Below are 22,651 nucleotides of genomic sequence, written 5' to 3'. Positions count from 1 at the left end.
CAATATTTAGTAATTGTATATCCGAGTTAGATAATTTCACTGGAATCATCTGCATTATATATAAGAGTTTAGGAAATAATATAGCCTTGATCACTGTTATTCTTCCCAAAAGCGAAAGGGGTAATAAACGCCAACTATCCAGTTTTTTAATAATATTTTTTATAATTGGGGTATAGTTAAGCTTATACAGTGACAATAAACATGAGGGAATATAGATACCCAAATATTTAAATTGTGTGGTGACTATTTTTATACTTTGCAATGGTCCAGAATCAGGTAAAATGAATGAGTTAGTATTCAAGGGTAAAATTTCACTCTTATTAATATTAATTTTATAACCGGAAAACTGTCCAAATTGATCTATTATTTCAAAAACTACTGGAAGCGCATGTTGGGGATATGACAAAAAAAGTAGCATGCCATCTGCAAATAACGCTACTCTTAAATCTATACCCTCTATTACAATACCTTGAAACAAAGGTGATTGACGTAGAGACAAAGCTAGAGGTTCTATTGCAATTGCAAAGAGCAAAGGAGATAAGGGACCCTTGTCTTGTCCCTCTATATATGGAAAGTGGATCTGACAAAAATCCGTTACATAAGACTTGAGATGTGGAGTTAGAATATAGAATTTAAAAAAAAAATCTACAAATTTTGGTGGGAAACCGGATCTATTTAATGTATCAAATAAATGCGTGAATCATATCAAACGCTTTTTCAGCGTCTGGAGTCAGTATGGCCTTTGGTATATTAGATGTAGAAATTTTACTGTAGTGTAATACTGACAATACCTTACGAACATTTACAACCGAGTTTCGTGCAATTATTAAATCCTGTCTGATCACAATGTATTATAGAAGGAAGTATATATTTCAGACGTTCTGCCAATATTTTTGTCAATAATTTATAATCAATATTTAGCAAAGATATAGGCCTATAAGAGCCAGGGTCTGATAAATCTCTAACCGATTTTGGAATTACATTTATCACCGCCGAATTAAAATAAAGAGGCATATTTCCCGAATTTAGAATCTTGTTAAATACGTCTGTCAATATGGGTGTGATTTTAGGTGACATAAGCGTATAAAATTCTGCCGTTAGTCCATCTGGGCCAGGAGCTTTGCCTGTTTTCAATCCAGATATCGCCCTTGAGACCTCTAGTTCCCCAATCTGAGATATCAAGATATCACTTTGTTCCTCGGAAATATGTGGTAAATGTATATTTCTCCAAAGCTTCGAAAATTCAGAGGCACCAGAAGGCGGCTCTGAATAAAGATTTGAATAAAAATCCTTAATTGTTAGTGCTATTTGTGCATTGGAAGTAGTCAGTTTGCCACTAGATAAGCGGAGTGGGTGAACCATCATCCTTGGCCTCTGCCCTTTTAGTAAGTTTGTTAATAAACGACTAGATTTATTCCCAAATTTATAGAATCTGTGTTCTTTTCTAAAGGAGTAATTAGATTCCATCTTAATGAATAAACTGTCAAAATGGATTTTAGATTCTAAATATTTAGTTTTAGCATATGATGTAGGCGAGGTTTTATAAGCTTGAAAAGCATTCGTTAAAGTTTGTTGCGCCTTAAGGTATTCCTCAGCTACCGATTTTTTTTCAACGCTGACGTATATGAGATTATATTACCCCGTATAACAGCCTTAGAGGCCTGCCAGAACAATATTGGAGCATCAGAATACGATTTTGAATTATTTATTGTATACTCTTCCCATGTTGATTCCATTTTATTACGAAATTTGATGGACTGAGACAGGGAAGAAGGAAATCTCCACGACCGATAAGAACTTTTTTCCCCTATTAGCACTAGGTCTAACCAAATCAGAGCATGGTCCGACATACAAATGGGTTCTATTTCCACGTGTGAAATCTTCGGCAATAAGGACGAGGATGCAAACATGTAATCAATCCTAGACATAGTGCCATAAGCAGCCGATAAACAAGAGAACACGATCTGTGGGATGAAACACCCTCCAAGTATCTAATAATTGTAATTGTTTTATAAACATAGGAATACCTAATTTTGGGGTACTACGTCTACCCATCTTCGGAAATTGTTTATCAAGTTGAATAGAGGATACTAGATAAAAATCTCCACCAACAATCATAGGAATATTTGTATAAGGACTAAGATCTGCTATTCATTTTTGAAACCATTATTTGGAATATACGTTTGGGGTGTAGACATTACAGAAAATAAATCTTTGTTTTTCTATTAGTATATCACATAAAACAAATCTTCCCTCACGATCAATCTTAGTAGATTTCAATTCTATCTGTAAGTGTTGTTTGGCAAGTATTACTACTCCTCTGGCCTTTGATGAATAAGGAGCTGAAACAAGAACTTTCCATTTTAATATGTTTAACTTGAGTATCTCGCTAGGGATCAAATGTGTCTCCTGTAGGAATACCACTTCTAGGTGTAACTTATTTAAATATAATAGAATTTTCTTACGTTTTTGTGGCGAATTAAATCCACCAATATTCCTGGATCCTAATTTCAAATTAACCATTTTCGATAGTAAAAACTATGCCACTCAAAGAGAAATGCAAGCATGTATATGTCAACCCATAAATAGATAATAAACGACACATTCATGAAATAAAAAGAAGAAACGAAAACGAAAGGAAAAAAAAGAAAACAATCATTCAGAACATAATCTGAAGAAAAACAAAAAAAAAAGGCAAAAAAGAAATAAAAACAAGCAGAAACAGTTACTGGATATACACATTGACAGCATCCGATACATATTGATGCCAGCGGTATCAACCACTCAAACATTTTGCTATCATGAACTGCGCAATGTGGTCCTCCGGCTGAGGAACGTAATCTATACGTCCCGAGAGTAGAGACTTTTTTTTATTATTCCTTTTAACTCCTAACCAACACCGTCTTTATAATCTTATTACTAAAGAGACCGCCATGAGAAACATAAAATATATTTCGCAATATACAGTATATTGAGGAATAAGGCATATCCCAAAATTTACTCTACCAACACTCCAAGGTAATGAGATAGTTATCATATTAGATAATATGTGTCTGGAACGTACTAGAAAATTCACCAGCAAATATAACAACTAAATTCCCTGAAATTTAATGCACCTAAACTTTACCAAAAGTGATAAGTTAGAAATGCAAAAAAGGGAAAAGGTGAAGGCATTTCCACAGAAACATAGTTCAAGTAAATCCTGACGAAACGGAGGGTCTGCGGTTATCTTCCAATTCCTTCAAATATTCCTCGGCATCAGCAACTGTGAGGAAATCAGTAAACGATGTGCCCTCATATAAACAAAGACGTGCAGGGTATAATAGGGCAAATGTTTTGTTTTGCTGAACAAGAAGTGCACATAATGGGGAGAATTCTCTTCTGGCTTTAGATAGTTCAGCAGAATAATCCTGAAAGATGAAAAGTTTGTTTCCTTCCCAAACTAAATTGCGTAATTTACATGATGCCAGCCATAGTGCCTCCTTAATTCAGGCATCTAAATAGTACCACTCTGGGTCTGGTTCCGTCAGAATTACGTTGAGGTCCCAAACGATGAGCTCGTTCTATTATAAGGTCAGCACATGTTTCTTGTACTTTAAGCAACGCAGGCAATGTCCTGCGAACAAAATCCGCCAGCTCAGCTCCTTTTATCGATTCAGGTACACCGACTAATCGGAGATTATTGCGGCGTGATCTATACTCTAAATCATCTACCCTATTCCACAATTGATTGTGTTTTCGTGACTTTAGTCAATGAATGCTTCATCTCTTGCACATCATGAATCATTTCACCCACACGTTGCTCCACTTGTAAAACCCTGCCTGATATCTGGGATATCTGATGTTTGATATCCTCTGTCTGGGCTTGCAATACTGGGTTAATGGTTTCTCTCACTGCCTGAACCAAGTCCCCATAAGTAACCGGAGTGTCCGCTGCAGGTAATAATAAGTGCTCACCCTTATCTCCAGAAGCCAAGGAGGAGGTGGAAGATTCAGAGGTTTCCTCTGTAGACTGCTTAAGAGAAGAATCCTCTTGCTCTGCACTCGCAGCGGTGGTCGGCGCCATCTTGTTTTCTGTGCGGCGCCTCTCCTGTCTCTGCCTCTGCTGTTTACTCGGCATGAGAGGGAGAAAATATTTCTCCATGCAGCGCCTAGCTTTCTGCGTGTGTGGGATTCTCACAACGATCCGGTGTAGAGGCTAAAATAGCCTTGTAAAAGGTATGTTAGACGGGCTGTAGCGGAGCTGTCTCTACAAGCTGCTTTCCATGAGGAAGCCGGAACCGGAAGAGCGTACGTGTGTTTTTTAGACGTTTATGTCACTGTCAGATTAAATTTGTTTATTTTTACCCTGAACTACGTGTAATTGTATATGGAGCAATATGCTCCTAAAAAGGGTATATGACAAAGTTTTATTATGTATACAGTGTTAAAATGGTACACACTATGTTGCAACTTTCTTCCTTCTATTTTATGAATACCCAGTCAGTAGACTGAAGATACAATTACCAGATAAGTTGTCATTTATCATGTATTTATATATCTACACTTCACAAATGCTTTACTTTTAGACACATTTAGGTGCATACACTTTTCACTACTAATATATAGATATATATAAAAAGCACTAATCCACGACACTCACCATTCCTAGATTTAGGGTGCAACATGGTATGTGACCACATTGTTTAAATAGAAATCACAGGGGCTCTGCACTCACCATAATAACTAACAATAATAATACTAAACAGTGGGGTTTTCGTTCATGAGTGCAGAGCCCCTGTGATTTTTATATATATATATATGAATATATATATATATATATATATATATATATATATATATAGTGGTAGAAGCACTGGAGAAGTATGGGGTGGCATATATGTGTTTTAAAACCCCAGGAAAATCTGTTATGCCAAACAGACCAGGAGTGTCGGCTTTTGGTAAAAGCCGGATAATGGGTCCTATGGGTGTGGATATGAGAAGAGAAGGGAGGGCTCCATCCACAGCCATTCCAGGTGTTGGGCCTTTCAGTCTGAGAGCAGGCTGATTAGTAGTTGCACCTGGAAGTGGCTCAGATAAGCTGTGTAAAGCTGGCCACACACTAGAACAACTTACATCCAACCAGCCAACTTGTTGATTGGTTGGAATGAAAATCTGGTAAGGAATGAGAGTAAATGATGATCAGCAATTTACTCCTAAATGCCAGAAAACAGATGAAAATGGTCTTTCAGACAAGTTTGTTAAATGTTTGATCTAAACTATTTGTTCATACAACAGTTTTGGTCCATTTTTCAGCGTCTGGGAGCAAGTTGCTGATTGGTTGGAATGAAAATCTGGTAAGGAATACAATCTACTAGTTGGCTGGTTGGACAGATAATCTTTAGATGTGTGGCCAGCTTTAAGCGTGCAATTCCATCCATGTAAAATGCTAATGCAGCAGGAAACGGACACCTCGTTGCTGCATCTGCGATCCCAGCACTGCAACCTCCATCGTTGCCTCTTTGGCCAGGCTGCTGTAGCTGAAGCTTACCGCAGCCTAAACGGGTCCTGGCAGTTTGCAAGGTCAGGAAATCTGCATCCGCTGTCACAGACCCAGGCCTCATCCCTCCAGTAAAACAGGGTGGCGAACGCCCCCGTTCTACCCCTACCAAACGCCACAGCCTGCCAATTAGGCTGTGGCTGGGAGGCACTGTGAGCAGACTCTCAGATTGAGGGCTGCGCATACCCAGTAAACATCCTGCACATGCGCAGTCCTCTATCAGATGTGCACTAACCATCGGGTTAATATACATCTTTGAATCAGGCCCACAGCCCCTGGGCAGGGGGAAACTAGGTACAGTACCTGAACATGGTGATGCTAGGTTTAGTACCTGGGCAGGGGGGAAGCTAGGTACAGTACCTGGACAAGGTGATGCTAGGTACAGTACCTGGACAGGGGGAAGCTCTATACAGTACCTGGGCAGGGGGAAGCTAGGTACAGGACCTGGGCAGGAGGATGCTAGGTACAGTACCTGAACATGGTGATGCTAGGTTTAGTACCTGGGCAGGGGGAAACTAGGTACAGTACCTGAACATGGTGATGCTAGGTTTAGTACCTGGGCAGGGGGAAGCTAGGTACAGTACCAGGACAGGGTGATGCTAGGTACAGTACCAGGACAGGGTGATGCTAGGTACAGTACCTGGACAGGGGGATGCTAGGTACAGGACCTGGGCAGGAGGATGCTAGGTACAGTACCTGGGCAGGGGGATGCTAGGTATAATACCTCCATCTTTTTCAATACATTTACTTTTATTTCCAGCTTTTTCAATACACTTTGCATGGTTTCTGGCTTATTCATTTAATTTAATATGATTTTCGCCTTTCTGGCTTTTTCAATGCATTTGCTAAAATTCAGTTTTTTACTGTAGCTCTTCAAATGTTTAATATGTTACAATCAGATAAAATACAATTGCACCTTCATTGAGTATTAAAAATGAAACATAATATTGAGAATAAAAGTATGACCAAGTGTAATAACATCAGAGACTATATTATTCCAAAAATGATTTAGCTAAAGCATTAGCAGATCCTTATTCAGCAGTGTTTGCGAATAAATACTGTAATAATCTGTCCATTAATGTTATGTAATAGCTCGGGCAGGAACTAGAATTCTTTCCCTTTGTCAGGTCAGGCCGTCTCTCCTCTCCAAACTGCGCATGCGGGAGATGATGACGTCAAGCGAATTCTTCTAGCCAATCAGACGCAGCCGATGCGTCAGCCCTGACCCCTCCGCTCATCCCCAGCCAGCCAATCAGCCTCCGCCTCACCTGACCCAGGCGCTGTGGTGACGTAGCCGGCCACATCCAACCGAGAGGGCCGGACCAACTACCGGAGACCGGGCCGTATAGAAGTTACCGCTGTACCGGGAGTTGCAGGTGCCGAGCAGCTCAGAGATAGTCTATAATCTGTGTGATATTGTCCGCATGTAGCCTGATCCCTGTCTGCATCAGTGTGATGGTGATACTGTAAGTGTCCCAGGTACATTTAACAATGACACCTCCGGCTCCTGAATAAATACTTACCCCTCAGTACCTACCACTCAAAGCTTAGCCATACCCAACACTACTTACTGTACCTTTACCCCTCTCTACTTGCCTTTATCCATCACTGCTTACGCTTACCCCTCACTACTTACTCTTGTCCCTCACTACTTAATCCTCAGTACCTACCCCTCAGTGCTTAGCCATACCCCACACTGCTTAAGCTGGGTACACACTAACCGACGTGTGTACCCAGCGATGCGACCCACGCCCCACCTGCCGAAGGGCCGACATATAGGGCGGTCTGGTGGCCGACCACCTGATATGCCAGCCCCCGCCGCATAGTTCTGTATGGGATCATCAGCTGCAGCGCCTGATTTTGCTGCATGTACAAAAGATCAGATGATGCTGCTGACGACCCCACGGGAGCGCGCACTACATGATGTGTTGCATACACACTGCACAATATGAATGATTTGTCGTTCTGATGCGTCAAAATCTTTAGCAATATCGTGTAGGGGCCTTTACCCCTGTCTACTTGCCTTTATCCGTCACTGCTTACGCTTACCCCTCAATACTTACCCTTGTCCCTCACTACTTGATCCTCAGTACCTACCCTTCAATGCATAGCCATACTCCACACTGTTTACCCCTCACTGCTTAACCGTCTCTAACCCAGATCCCTCACTACTTACTCCTACCCCGCACTGCTGACGCTTACCATTCAATACCTACCCCACACTGCTTATTCTTACATCTTACATTATAACCCTCACAACTTACCTATACCCCTCATTAATTATACTTACCTATCACTACTTACTCTTATCCCTTACCAGCTACCCCTCACTGCTTACCCATCAATACTTACGGTTACCCCTCAGTATCACCTAACCCTCACTACATACCCCTGAATACTTACCTAGGGGTATATTTACTAAAGTGTGGGTTTTTAGAAGTGGAGATGTTGCCCAAAAGATTCTACTTAACATTTATCTAGCACCTTCTAGAAGATAATACCTAGAATCTGATTGGTTGCTATGGGCAACATCTCCACTTCTAAAAACCTGAACTTTAGTCCCCATATTTAGTCCCCATATCCTCTCCCTGCTGATCTCATCATCTCTCAAGTTTCCTCTACTCTCCTTAATTCACGGTCATAAGGACTCAGATGAGCCTTATGTTCTAGTTTCCCCTTCAGTCCTGGTCTCTGCATGCATGTCATACACAGGACATTAATGTTACTCCATTGCATAGATTACAACTAAAATCCTGCACAAACATACTTATCCTGCTAGTGAGGCTCAGGTATACAAAGCTCCTCTCTCCCTGCAGTGAAAGTAATGTCTGATGCATGACGAATTTACAGAGTTTGATCATCAGACGGGCTGTACACATTTCTTATGGGTTTGCATCCTTTTAAATGCTTCTTGTATTTCTGCTAGGGAAGATAAACTCTGGCTCATAAGTTATTGGTAACTAGCTTGGATACCCAGCGTTGCCCAGGTTGAAGCCTGGACCCTGAGATACACCTGCAGTCTTTATTTGTTTAAATTGTCCCTCCCTATAACCCCATTCCATTGATCCTGAAAAGGACCCCACTGTTTGCTAACATGCTTGCAAACAGTGGCGTAACTACCGTGGGTGCCAGGGGTTGCGGCTGCTATGGTGCCTGAGCTGCCTCTGTGGCCTGCCGCTCCCCCTGCACCCAGTCACGCACACAAGGTGGGCCAGTCCAGTCAGGGCCGCCCAGGCATCTGCGGATGCTACACAGGTGGAGGCGAGAGGATGCTGGAGGTGAGTTGCTGGGGGGGGCATTACTACTATGTGGCATAATGTGTAAAGGGCATTACTGTGTGGTATAATGGGTACTACTGTGTGGCATAACATAAAAGGGCTCTGTGTGGGGGCAAATGTATGTGGAGTTTTTTTTTTTTTTTTTACCTCGGTGGGGGGTTCTAAGATCTTGCTATGTGGCCCCCAAAGTTCTAGTTATGCCCTTGCATGCAAACACAGAGGGCTGACTAATATATATGGTGACTTTAAAAAGGACTTTGGATTTAATATGAACTTGCATAAATCAAAGTTTGACTCTTGCTCAGACTGTGAGGTTAAAAGGATACATTTGTAGCTTTCACACAGGTTTGTGGCAGACTGACAACCCACTGGAACCTGTGTAATGTAATGGAGCATACACACAGTCAGATTTGTCAGATGAACGATTGAACGATTTTACCAAAGTTTTGAACGATTTTTGACTGCATTAAGATGAATGGAATCATCCAAGTCTGACTGCAAACACATCAGATGTCAGATATCGTTATCTGACAAATGGGAACGCGCATCGTCCATCGTTCAGGCATGTCAGATATGTCAGATTTTCCTTCAGATATGAACGACTGAACGATTTTTAAATCGTTATCGTTCAGATCTGAAGGAAAAATCTGACCGTGTGTATGCATAAGATGTGTCCCCATTTGTAGGGATTGTGTGACAGTTGTAGCCCTGACAAAGTTAAAACCTAGGCAGAAACCTCATCCTAATGAAAAGAGAGGGTAGTGTCAAAATTATGGCGCTATTATCATGGAAAAGCTGTGATGGTAAAATGTGGTATGGGCAAAACTCAAATACTCAACCAAGCATATGTTGTACAGCAATCCAGTCAGGTTCAAAAAACAGGTATCCAGCACTGCAGTATGTGTCCTTGGCTTCATTTAAGGTGTTTTCTATTCCATTCACTATGCTTGGTGCAGGTCTGGCTCTCTGGACCCTCTTCCTAGCTTCTTTAACCTGTCCCATATCAACTCTCCCATTATAATTAAGTTTGTGTTTAGTTTTCAACCCTTTGTTGTGAGTGATTTTTCACTATTGCTATTATGCTTCATTGACATTTATTAATTGCTGTGTTTTCATATTTTCTTATTTTTTTTAAAACAAATGAACTAGTTATAAATGTGGAATAATTTATAGTATTAAGTTTACAAAAGCTCCATAATCTATATAGAAATGCATGGTATTTTATTACAGATTAGCTGTGTGCGTTGATGATCAAATAAATCCCAGTTTTTCTGCTATGTCTAATGGTGCATACACACGATCAGATTTTTTCTTCAGATATGGACGATAACGATTTAAAAATCGTTCAGTCGTTCATATCTGAAGGAAAATCGTTCATATCTGACATGCCTGAACGATGGACGATCAACGATGCGCGTTCCCGTTTGTCAGATAACGATATCTGACATCTGATGGGTTTGCAGTCAGACTTGGACGATTCCATTCATTTTATGGTGCATACACACAATCAGATTTTTCCTTCAGATATGAACGATAACGATTTAAAAATCGTTCAGTCGTTCATATCTGAAGGAAAATCGTTCATATCTGACATGCCTGAACGATGGACGATCAACGATGCGCGTTCCCATTTGTCAGATAACGATTTCTGACATCTGATGTGTTTGCAGTCAGACTTGGAAGATTCCATTCATTTTAATGCAGTCAAAAATCGTTCAATCGTTCAAATCGTTCAAAACTTTGGTAAAATCGTTCAAATCGTTCAAAACTTTGGTCAAATCGTCCAAATCGTTCAAATCGTTTAATCGTTCAGTCGTTCATCTGACAAATCTGACAAGTCTGACAAATCTGACCGTGTGTACGCTCCATTAGTTCTATAAAGTACCACTCCTGTTTTATTATTATACCTAGTGGCCCAATGTCTCTTTTCTTTCTCTTTATAAACATTTTCTTTTGGTAATATCTTGGCATTACATATTTGTTTGGACTTGGAATTACCTTTTTGTTTAGATTACTTTGGGAAAAATAGGCAGAGCATTCAATAATTTGACCTTTCACAAAGATTCTGTCCATTATTCTTTTGCGCAAATACTGTGCTGAATATTCATGAAAATGTGTGTAAAATTTACTGATAGTTATAAGGTTTAGATGAAAATATGTTTCCTATTTCTTTCCCCCAGGGCTATTTTTCTGGTTCAGAAACTGTGGGTGGAGCTACTGGGTTGGAGCTATAGAAAAAACAAATGTGATAGTTATACCCCTTTTACACCAGAGCTAAAACCCGGGTTATTGCAGGGTTAACCCGGGTAGCTCCTTGGTGTAAAAGGGTGACGCGGAAATGCAACCCAGGTAACTTATAGGATTTAACACGGGAATAACCCATGAAACTCTGCAGTGTAAACAGCGCAATCCGTGTCACGATGACCTGGAGTGCACCGCATCCCGGCCGAGTGGCCGGCTTCAGTGGCGCTTGGAGATGATGCCACTTCCACACCGGAAGAGACGGGTCACTGAAGACCCAGCTCCGGTGTGAACGGCCCCGACTCAGGAATTTCCTGGGTTGGCGCCAGCTAAATTCCAGGTCTGATCCGGTTTGGAACCCTGTTCCACCTTCCGGGCCAGACCCAGAATTTAGGTATAAAAGCTGTATTAATAAGAGGTTCAGGGACAGAGTTCCTGCTAAAAAAAAATAACACTGCTTTCCCCTACCTATTAACATTTTTATTTTATGCCCGTTTATTTTGTCACAATACCATGTTTTTATAATAAAAACATAAATTGTAGATTGATTTGAATAGAGATGATTGTAGCTCCTTGTTAGTTCAACAGCAATAACCAATTAGCCCCGAACATCGTCAAAATAATAGGATATTTCTCCCGAAAACACATAGGATCCGCGATAAGCTCGGAGACCTACAGTATGTGTTTTCACCATTTAGGTGGTGAAAAAACGGCACTTATCGTGGTTTATATTTCGCGACACATCAGGTCCCGAAAAATATCCACAATAAATGCCGGCGTCGGGCTGCACTTTGGGGCTAATTGGATAGCCTCGTCGCGATAATTTAGCAACGCTACTTTAGCGCTGCTAATTGGATACCCCTGCAAGTATATTAAAGATTTATTTCTGCAGCTTGGAGAACTTGACCTATGATTCATTTGTCTGCCATGAGGAGCTCTGTAGCATGCTGGAAAGCCACTTATGGCAAATTACATGAGTACAGCAAAATGGAGGAAACAAAATAGAAAAATGTTTTTGTATAATAAAAAAAAAATGAAATGACAAATTCTGAGGATTACTTTTTTTTATCTCTTTATTTATAATAGTTGACATAAAATATAGCACAAAAATTAACTCACACCTATTATGTATGAATAATTACAAACCAGATATTATATCCAAAATATAACAGACATCACAGCGAATATCTGAGGATTACTTTTAACAGTAATGTTGCTTATTGTATTTATTCTTTTGGTAGGAAATTAGGTTTGTATGTTTTATTGGTTTTGCTTTTTAGACAGGTTTGACTCTAAATATAGAGCTGCTTATAGGATTTATTTTCTGCATGTTCTACTTAAGGCAGACGCAGAATGGAATTGAAGATGTATGCTGTGATCTGAGGCCAGACCGTGCTTTGTGAAGGCCGCCTCTTGGCAGAGTTCCTGGGACAGTCCGATCCTGCTTCAACTCTGATTCTTGATACACTCAGCTGGGAGGCAGAAGCCACAGAGGGAGGCCGCCATGTTCACCAAGCTTAAGAAGAAGATTGCTGAAGAAGCGGGCATAGCACCACGGCCCGGTGGCGCTGCACGTATCCCTCGCTCCATCAGCAAAGAGTCCATCACGTCTGCGGGAGCTGATTCTGGAGATGACTTTGTGAGTCTCGGGTATTATTCTTTTCCCTACTTTGGTGGGGATGTACAATGCCATATTACTTATGATGTTGTTGTTTTGTTTTGTTGATATATTTCTTTGTTTTGTCTTGTTTTGTTTTTTGCTGATATGTTTTTTTTTTTTTACCAGGGCATATTTTAAATAATGGGTGAAATGTTTTGTTTATTTGATCCTGTGTCACAGGCATCAGATGGCAGCAGCTCGCGTGATGATATATCTTCTCAGATCTCCAGGAGGAATGAGCAGATCCGCAGGCTGGAAGCCAAGTTATCAGGTAATCCCCAGAGCAGATATATCAGTATACTCTGCACATACTAATTCTCTGTACCAGTCACTCGGTGATTACCAGTATAACCCTAATTGTGACTTGTATACTTGACCCTCCTCTTCTGTAGAAAAAGGCAAACATCACTTAGCGACAGTACCAGTCCATAGAAATTCAGACGCCAGAAACTGACTCCTCAAAATGTGACATTAATTATCAAAGTTTTCCAAATCACTATCTACGTGATAAAGAGCTATTAAATGCTTCTGGGGAACTCCAGGAACTTGGAAACACACAAAAAATCAACCACAAGACAAATTGGGGATAGATCAACTCTTGCATGGTGTCCACATGTAAATCTCTTCTGTAACTTGCCCGTTGGGCTTGTAGTGTAAAGCTCCATAGATGGAGCTTCTCTATTCATTTCAATGCATCCATTCACAAGACATTTCATTATAAAACTGTCACTATATTAAAAACTGTATACCTTTTTACTTTATAAAGTTCAATGACTTTTCAATAAGTTTTCAAATATCAACTTATTAGAAAGCTGTAACTTGGTGATAGTTTTCCTAGAAATGGCCATTCCTTAGTGGTGTATCCCAATAAGTAATGCTGTTAGGGCTACTATTTCTGCCCTTCTCCCACTCATTTGTTGTTTTTTGTTTTGTTTTTTTTCCTCGTGTTCGGTCTTTTGTGTTGGCCACTTGTTGCCTCTCCCACTTGTCTTCTCCTTGTTCTTCCATTCTGTTTTGTCTCCTTCACCTACCAAGATTACGCAGAACAGGTCCGAAACCTGCAGAAGATGAAAGAAAAGCTTGAGCTTGCTTTAGAAAAACACCAGGATTGTACGTATTTACCTAGTCCGGTTGTCTCTTATCCCATGTCCTGTCTCTTGCCCCATCATCCAATCTGTCACCGTTCTTTATATTAATCCTCTTCATTTTTTTTTTTTATATATATAAATTAACAACTTTAATAATGGTAGAATAAATTTCACATTTATTTATATACATTAATTCAACAACATTTAATTTTCATCCCTTAATTCTAATGGTTCTTAAGATGGGTACACGCCATACGATGTGTCTTCCCAGTGATGGAACAGCGCAATGTAACAACGCACCTCGCATCTGGCACACACTGCACGATCCGGTGTACGATGACGTGATATATTGTTACATGCTCCTGTAACAGCACTGCAGCGTTCATTGCATCGTCCCATCTGCTGTGCAGATCAACAGATAGGACGATACGATGAACGACCATCACAAACGATGGATCGGGCGTTCACACTGCACGATTTGTACAATATATAGTTCCGTTGCGGATCGAAATGATATATCATACAACAGATCGTATACTGTGTACCCTGCGTGACTTGTCTGCAAACATTGTATAATTTTATAATGTTTGAGATTTTTTTTATTTGCTTTTTGTTGTACATATTATTAATACAGTATTTCCAAACTAGTAAGGTGATTTGCAATCTTGTTATTGATTTGTTTTTGTCCCATGCTATCATACATTTGAAAGGTTGTTCTCTCAGGTAAAAACTGTTTTTCAGAATGGCACAATATGTTTTTGAAATAAAGAAAAAAAAAAATCTTAAATTAGCCGTAGCAGCATTGCAAATTTTATTGTAGTGAATACTGAAGTTAGGAAGATTTGGGAAACAAACTACTATACTTTTTCATATACAGAAAATACAGTAATTCCTTGCGCATACCTTACAGTATAAGTATATATCCAAATCGCTAGGTTGATAAAATTAATGACTCAAAGTCTCAGTAATCTAATATGATATTTATTGGTGATAAAATCTACCAAAAGGAATCTTTGGATTTAATAACGATTAGGTAGGTTCATAAAGATATCAAATTTGTACATTTTACTAAAAAATATATAAAAAAGTATGTAAATACGTGTATCAATTTGTTAAAAACTGTATCTGAAGTGCAAACACTTAATACCAGTATACCAAACATATGAAATTACCACATGACAACATATATCACGTTGACATAAAAAATGGCAGAACATATAAAATCCAGAAACGTATGGATAACTATGTATGGTGGAATAACCCCATTTGTGATAATGTCCTTATGTATAAATATCAAATATCTGGTGGTGATACGCTGAGCACGTTTTACTCACCCCAGTAAAGGTGTCTTTAAGATTGCTCCCAATGGTAGTTATTTAGAGGAAAGGGACACTGGCCCTCATTCAGAGGAGGTCGCAAGAAGCGATCGCTCTCTCTGAATGAGGGCGGCCGTTTCATTTTTTAAGTGCGCCCTCCTGGTCGTTAGTTAAGCTGTGGGTTACCACCCACAGCTTAACGACCGACAAGGTTGATGGTTGCGATGGTGATCACCATCGGGGCTTACGACCAGACCCTATGGTTGGGTCTGGGCACTCGTAAGCCCCAGGAAGCTTTCTGCTCTGATGGAGCAGGAAGCTCCCCACTGACATCAATGATGATGTCAGTGCGGCCGCCCCCAAAACAATAGGCGTTCGTTAAGGAACGCCTCCGTTTTGGAAACCACCCCCCCGGCCCGCCTACCAAACGGGGCCAGCTGTCGATCAGCATCGACAGCCGCCCCTTTGGTAGCGAGCTCCGGAGCGACAGTTTCTGTCGCTCCGGGGCTTGCGCACACGCAGTGCGGCTGCTGCGCGTGCGCAGGACTGACCATTGAGTCGGTTACGAGCACATCGGCGCTTGCGACCGACTCTGAATAAGGTCCACTGAGTGGTCAGGTGCTCAATATCATGCCTCTGAAGGCTGGTCAGCTGGTCAACCTTCAGAGGCATGATATTGAGCACCTGACCGCACAGTGTCCCTTTCCTATGAGTCATTCATTTTATGAATCTAAGGATTTGGATATATACTTATACTGTAAGGTATGCACTAGGAATGACTGTCTTTTCTGTATATGATTATTGGGGTTTGGTTAGTGCACCCCCACTTCTTATTCCCATAGCAGCAACCCGTAACTACAGTACATGCTTTTATGTGCAATAAACTAGCGCAGCTTCTTTACACTCATTCTATTACTATACTTTTTAAAACTCATTTGACAAATGGCTGAAATGTCTGGCTCACAAGGAGATAGGCTAGATACAATAATACATGCCTATATTTCCATGAGGCAGCAGAAAAATTAATAACAAAGCGCAAATCATTTTATTCTATGGGCGATATGAATATAAAACTTTTTTTTTAAACCATGTTGAAATTTTTAAATATAAACAGGAATATAAGCATTTTTTTACTTTAATAACAATGATAGCGGCAAACAGAAAAAAACATGTTAGTTTAGAATAAGAGAGAGCTTGCTGTCAGCATGAGATTCTAAAAGCAGATGATGTGTTCATTCTCGCACCCTGCAGCTGTCACAACCTGTGCAGTTCCTCTTTCCTGCCTGGTGCGTCACTCTCTGCTCTGGTGCTTCTAGCACACTCTGGTCTGTATCTTAGCAGTTTGTTGTATCAGCTTAGTGTGATAGAAGCACCATAGCAGAGAGCGACACCCCAGGCAGGAAAGAGGAACTGCACAGGTTGTGACAGGTGCAGGGTGCTAGAATGAAGACTACAGATGGGAGAGGAGGAAGGTAAAGGGAATCACAGGCGCTCTACACAAGTCTTTTGTGTTTTAGCTCAGCCACGATTTTAGGTTTTGGAACACCAGTTGTCAACTACAGTTTCTTAGTAACTTTTGTGCATACATAAGCACCAATGACCTAACCACTCATAAGCTCTGTCGTCTCCATCTTTGCTGGTAGAAGGTCATTGGCCTTCAAAACTATCCATTAAGAAGACAGTTTGGACATATTACCTTTAAAAACATATTGATAAACCATTTCATGTGTATTTGATTAAATGCCATAACTATAATTATATATGGCGTTTTCTTAAGGTGATTACAGGTTTTTAATTGTTTATCTAAAGTAGTCTGTATTTAATGATAAACGCCTCTAAGTTGATGAAATTTGGATAACTACAGAAACGTTTTGCAATTATTTTTTTTCCCCCAATTTACACTTTAAGATTCTGACGATCAATTATGCTAAGTTTCGTTACCTTCTACCCCTCCCCACACATTATTATTTTTAACAATATTTACCAGTGATTAAGAACTTGGATGTAGGGAAAAGTAATATGTCTCTATCCCATGCTGTGCAAATGCAAAGTTGAAAGTAAATTTATATTGGGATTAAATAATACAATTACTTGTTTGGTGAAGGTATAGAGAATTCCTGAAGACTATTAGCTTAGTGTTTCATATACTGTATGTTGATCGATGCAGATAAAAATGTTTGGTCATTGGACAAAAGAAATATAGTGACGTATATATTAAAACACCCAAAAAGTCAGACTCCTCTGGTAAATGCAGAAACCTTCTGTTAGTAATTTGCCGGATTGTTTTAGTTGGTGACTTGTTCTTTTATCCCAGCGTCAATGCGGAAATTTCAAGAGCAGAGTGAGATGTATCAAGCAAACCGAGCCAAGATGGCAGAAGATTCGGCGCTGGCTCTTGAAAAGAAAGAACAGGTGGGTAGGCCTCAGTCTAAAATGAACGGATTTTACTTTTATCGTTTCATTTTCCCCAAGTGCTTGAAAAGCAAATATCTGCTCACATACTGTCCTGTAAATGGAGTTGTTAATACATTGTTTTAATTTTTAGAATGCAAGCTCTTGTGAGCAGAGCCCTCTCTCCTATCGTGTTTCCTATGTAATTAGGTAATTTGTAGGTTGTAATTATGTCAATTTGTATATAAGTCCATTACAGTCTAATTAGTTTATGGATACATTTTAATTTCACAGTCCCAGCAAGTAATATTCAAATGAAATATACAGATGTCTCCTCATGCAGTTAGCCTCGGTACGCCACGCAGCGCGACTTGCCTTGGCATGAGGGAGCCAGCAGGTTCCGTGCTACTCAGTCAGCGCCAGGTGTCTTTTTTTATTTGTGCCGGAAATGCAATGCGACTAGGACGCACCAGCAGACTGTGCTGCTTAATGTGATACGCGTCACTTGTATATCTGTGTGCATCTGAGTCTGTGTATGAACCACAACAGAACTCAGAACGAAAAAAGCTGCGATCGCTACATTGTAGCATTTCGTATACAGATTCAGAGGCTCAGTCGCACTCAGATAATACAAGTGACGCATATCAAATTAAGCAGCACAGTGTGGTGGCGCGTCCTAGTCGCATCACATTGCGACTTAGACACACTTTCGCCAAAAAAAAGAAGCCTGACTCTAGCAGAGTCTCACGGGACATAGTGCGCAGAGAGGGGATTTCTATCGCAACTGCAGCAAAGATGTATAAGGTCACATCTTTATAATTAAAAAAATAAACTCACAGGGATGTTTATTTACTGCTGTTTTGTTCGTTTACGCAAGCATACAATCATATTAAAGAGTTTTTATGCACATAGTCATTATACTCCTTTGATTTCTCCTCCCTGTGGTCCTGCAGTGATCCATCCAAGAAAGTCCAGTAGATTGCAGCCTTTCTTTTCTAGATATTGAATATTTTTGGATGGGAGGTGTGAAATTAATTTGGCACTGTTTTTGCATTCATTAAATTCCTACAATCCCAGCAGGTTTGATACTCCCACAGTAATTAATTGTTCCTACTTCTTGTCGAGTGAAACATTGAGGAACAATAGTTGTAAAAAGGGAACAATTGGAGTACCAACAGGGGGCTCCTACCAAAGCACTGTATTACAGAGCTCTATACAAAGGAGGGTTTATTGAATAAAGGGCCAACCCTTTAAAAAAAAAAAAAATACCAATATGCTAATGAAACGTTATGTGCAGTAACCTATCCATAATACTTAATATTCAATAAATGACTTAAAAGTAAAGTTTAATTTCCCTGTAACCACTTAATTTCTCTTTACTTGCAGTACATGACATTAGAGTAGTTCAATGCACATTGATATCTTGAAAAAGTCTGCATTGACTTTCGGATGCTGTTGGAGCCCCTATCTGCTAAAAGCCATTTATGTTTAAAGATATTTAATGTTGTTGTACTTATACTGCATTATAACATATCAAGTTTACCAAGTTTACAGAAATATTATATGTTACGATAGAAAAAAAAAAAAAAAAAGGCAATACTTTGTCTTTCTGTTTATTTCTACGGTGCTCTTGACTACTGTTTTTTAGCACCTTTTCTTATTTTTATTCATAAAATCTTTTCATTTGTACGTAACCTCTTTTGAAATGTGCAAGGATAGAAGAACCTGCGACCAATCGGATCACTGACAGAATCAATGCAGCGCAAAGTATTTCAGGAAATGTGTACTGATCTTGCTGGGATGCAATTGTGAGGATGTTAGTGTGGACAGGCTGCATGTTGTTATGTTAATAGCGGAACTGGAGCAAACAGGAAGTTAGAGTATCAGTGTGAGGAGCAGAGTACCCTACAGAAACCAGCTGTCATGTCAAAGTAATACAGAAAAATAGAAGATGTGGACAATATATGAAAGAGTCAGGTTTTGTGTAGTTTCTCATCTATTATCAGTGTAGATACAATTATATTAAATGTATGTCTGATTATTGTACTTATTAGTTTCTTATAGCGCAGCATATTCCGTTGCGTCTTGCAATTAGAAATACAAATATGTCCTCATACATTTAGCCTCAATACGCCACGCAGCGGCTGCCGTCAGTAAGCTGCCAGGTCCTGTGCTACTCTGCTAGCATCGGGCTCCCTTTTTCCTGAAGATGCGTCTAAGAGCCGTATTCAATTTGAGCCGAGCCACGTTAAGTTAACGTGGCCCGGACTTAACGCCGACTTTGCCTGTTTTAAAGTTAAAGTATCACGCGCTTGCACGCTTTACCCCGTATTCAATTTCAAATACAAGTGACACATATCAAATGAATTGGCATAGTCGGCTGGTGCGTCCTAGTCTCAGCGCACTGCGACTTAGACGCATTTTCGTTTAAAAAAAAAAAAAAGACGCTTGGCGCTCTCACAGGACCTGGCGCGCCAAGAGGGGCTTTTTAGCGCTACTGACGCAAAGATGTGTAAGGACACATATGTAATGGTGATAAAACAAAACTGGGTAATAGACAGACCTAGAGGTAGGAAGGCCCTGCTTATAGAATTCAATCTGACGTCTACTTGTGTGTTTTTGTTTTAGGAATGGATGGTAAAGCTTGCAAGTCTAGAAGAGGTAAAACATAATATTAGAACCTCTAGTTTGTAAGCGGAATAAATCACCATAATGAATGCTCTTATTCCTTTCCCTTTATTGATTCATCTGCAGGTGATATGTTAAGCTAATAATTTTGCGTGTCCTCAGGCCAGTCCCGATGTTTGATGATTGGGAGCTGTCAGCCATGATGATATGTTGTAGTCGCACTTTGCTGAGAGAAAATTTAGTGATCAATGCAAAAGCCTTGTTAAGATTCTTATTCTGTGTGGTGTATTTTTAATTGAGGAGAAAATAAAAATATACCTGCTACAACTTACATGGCTGCTAATTGTGCATGATGTATTTATCTTGAAGGCAACTTTTTATGTGGGCTGGATCATGGGGTCCATTCCCATTTAGATGTGTACGTTCTACATGTGCTGAGCTTTTTGAAGCTGCACAGGTTTCTCCGATTCAAATGAAACCCATATTAAACTTCGGTGCGCCGCGTGGATGTTTAACTTTAACAAATATGCCTTAGGTGAGCTATCAAACGTCTGTGTGATCAAGCCCTTAGGGAACAGCACCGTCCTGTGCTATATTGCTAAACATACGCTGTCTGTAATCCCAGGAAAAGAGACAACTGTCCCATCAGGTGGAAGAGATGAAGAAACAGAATCTCTCTCTGTTCCAAAAAAGAGAAGATCTGGATGAGCTGGAAGTGTTTCAGCATCAAGAAATGGCAAAAGTCAAACACATGGTAAGCCGGATATTGTTATGATTCATACACAATGATGATATATGGAGCATTGCAATGTTTTCTCTGTTGTGTGTGCATATATAAGGATGCTCATTGTAGCCTTATTTGTTCTTTTACCCATTTTAAGAGCACAAAGTTCTTTTTTTTGCCATTTGATGACCAGATCAGACGTCACGTTTTGCATCATGTTGATCTAACTGGGCATAACTTTATTGATTTCTTAGTGATTTTCTTTTGATAGCAGAACAATAATGTAAGGTGCATACACACGGTCAGATGAAAGATTTGAACGATTTGGCCAACGGTTTGAACTACGAACCATATTTTTCCTGCATTAAAATGAATGGAATCGTCCAAATCTGACTGCAAAACACATCAGATGTCGTTATCTGACCAAACATGTCATTTATGTCAGATTTTACTTCAGAGATGAAGGATTTTTTAAATCGTTATCGTCCAGATCTGAAGAAAAATCTGACCGTGTGTATGCACCATTACTTTCCCAAAAAAGTACTCCTGGCTGAATGCAGCCAATCTGTTCTTAGGCATCCTTCTTAACACTTCAAATGCATCACAATTTAATTTTCAGGTTAATATCTTGCTTTATGGAGTATTTTATATATAAATAAAAAAAAAACTGATTTAATTTGCTTTCGCCGTAGTTTATTAAAATACTTAAAAGACCTCCAGATATTCTTTGTAAAATTTAATGAAATTATTTCAAACGTGCACTTTGTGTGATATTTGACACCACTATAGGGTCCAAGATGTAAGGTGTATATTGTAGTTCAGATACCCAACAACCCTCCATTTATGGTACATGACTACAGTACACCAATTTGGTGTGCCCACATGCACAAGTTTTATATTTGGTAGACGGGAAGGTGGCTATGGTCTGCGTTATTGAGTTTGTGGGCTGACCATTTTTTATTTATATTTTATTTTTTGGGGGGTGGGAGTATTTAAGCCAATAGAGTAAATGGGATGTTCACCTATTGGAGCAGAGGATGCCCATTGAGAATGATTGACACCCAATCTCTGACTCCTCTGAGATTATGTAAACGCCTGGTAATTCTTTGGGGGTAAAAGGGTCTTTGCATTTGGTATAAGGAATAATTCATCAAGGAAAACTCTTCTCCCAAATGAGAAAAACTTTACTGTGTTGAAATGTGCTGTTTTTTGGATTCATACAAGAACTTGATCATCGGGATCAATTCAGTTAGATGCAAGAGGGGCAATTTGCTATTGTAACAGTTTGGAAATGCTGCCAACGGCCCCGGGACTTGTCCCTTTGTGGCCTGAACTTGTGGATTATTGTACATAGGGCCTGATTCAGAGGCGCTCGCTTTTTACTAAAAATCCGCCTCCAGGCCGCTCGCATAGCTGTGGGTGACCACCCACAGCTTTTGCGAGCGGCCTGGCGATGGTTTGCGATTGTCGCGACCATCGGGCTTGCGACGAGACCCTTGTGGTAGGGTCTCGGCTCCCGCGTGCCCGAGTGAACTTCCTCTTCTAATAGAGCAGGAAGTCCACTACTGACATCACGAATGATGTCAGTAGGGCCGCCCACAAACGGCAGGCGTTCCTTCGGGAACGCCTCCGTTTGTCCAGCCAACCCCCTTCCCCGCCTACAAAACGGGGCGAGCTGTCGATCAACATCGACAGCCGCCCCGTTTTGTTGCGAGCCCCGGAGCGAGTGAAGTTCTCACTCACTCTGAGGCACGCGCATTGCGCACTGGCCGACCATCGACCCGCT

General features: G+C 40.2%; 1 protein-coding gene across 7 annotated transcripts in view; it reads left to right on the top strand.

Moving 5' to 3' along the window:
* Nucleotides 1–6,758: 6,758 nt before the first annotated feature.
* The window catches only part of GOLGA1 (golgin A1), a 43,226-nt gene continuing 27,333 nt past the window's right edge, over nucleotides 6,759–22,651 (top strand). For 2 of the 7 annotated variants that reach the window (XM_088471105.1, XM_088471100.1), the window contains exons 1-7: nucleotides 6,759–6,915; nucleotides 12,401–12,697; nucleotides 12,899–12,989; nucleotides 13,754–13,828; nucleotides 17,437–17,534; nucleotides 20,142–20,174; nucleotides 20,767–20,895. In XM_088471105.1, the coding sequence (XP_088327231.1) occupies nucleotides 12,563–12,697; nucleotides 12,899–12,989; nucleotides 13,754–13,828; nucleotides 17,437–17,534; nucleotides 20,142–20,174; nucleotides 20,767–20,895 (561 nt within the window). In that variant the 5' untranslated portion in view covers nucleotides 6,759–6,915; nucleotides 12,401–12,562. Of the gene's footprint in view, nucleotides 7,019–12,400; nucleotides 12,698–12,898; nucleotides 12,990–13,753; nucleotides 13,829–17,436; nucleotides 17,535–20,141; nucleotides 20,175–20,766; nucleotides 20,896–22,651 lie in introns of all 7 variants that reach the window. The other 5 variants (XM_088471104.1, XM_088471102.1, XM_088471101.1 and 2 more) reach the window with 5 other exon arrangements.

Source organism: Taudactylus pleione, unplaced genomic scaffold (genome assembly GCF_031769625.1).
Source record: "Taudactylus pleione unplaced genomic scaffold, aTauple2 ptg000110l, whole genome shotgun sequence".
NCBI classification, from domain to species: Eukaryota; Metazoa; Chordata; class Amphibia; order Anura; family Myobatrachidae; genus Taudactylus; species Taudactylus pleione.
The sequence above is the reverse complement of the archived record's forward strand: the minus strand, read 5'-3'. Positions and strand labels throughout refer to the sequence as shown.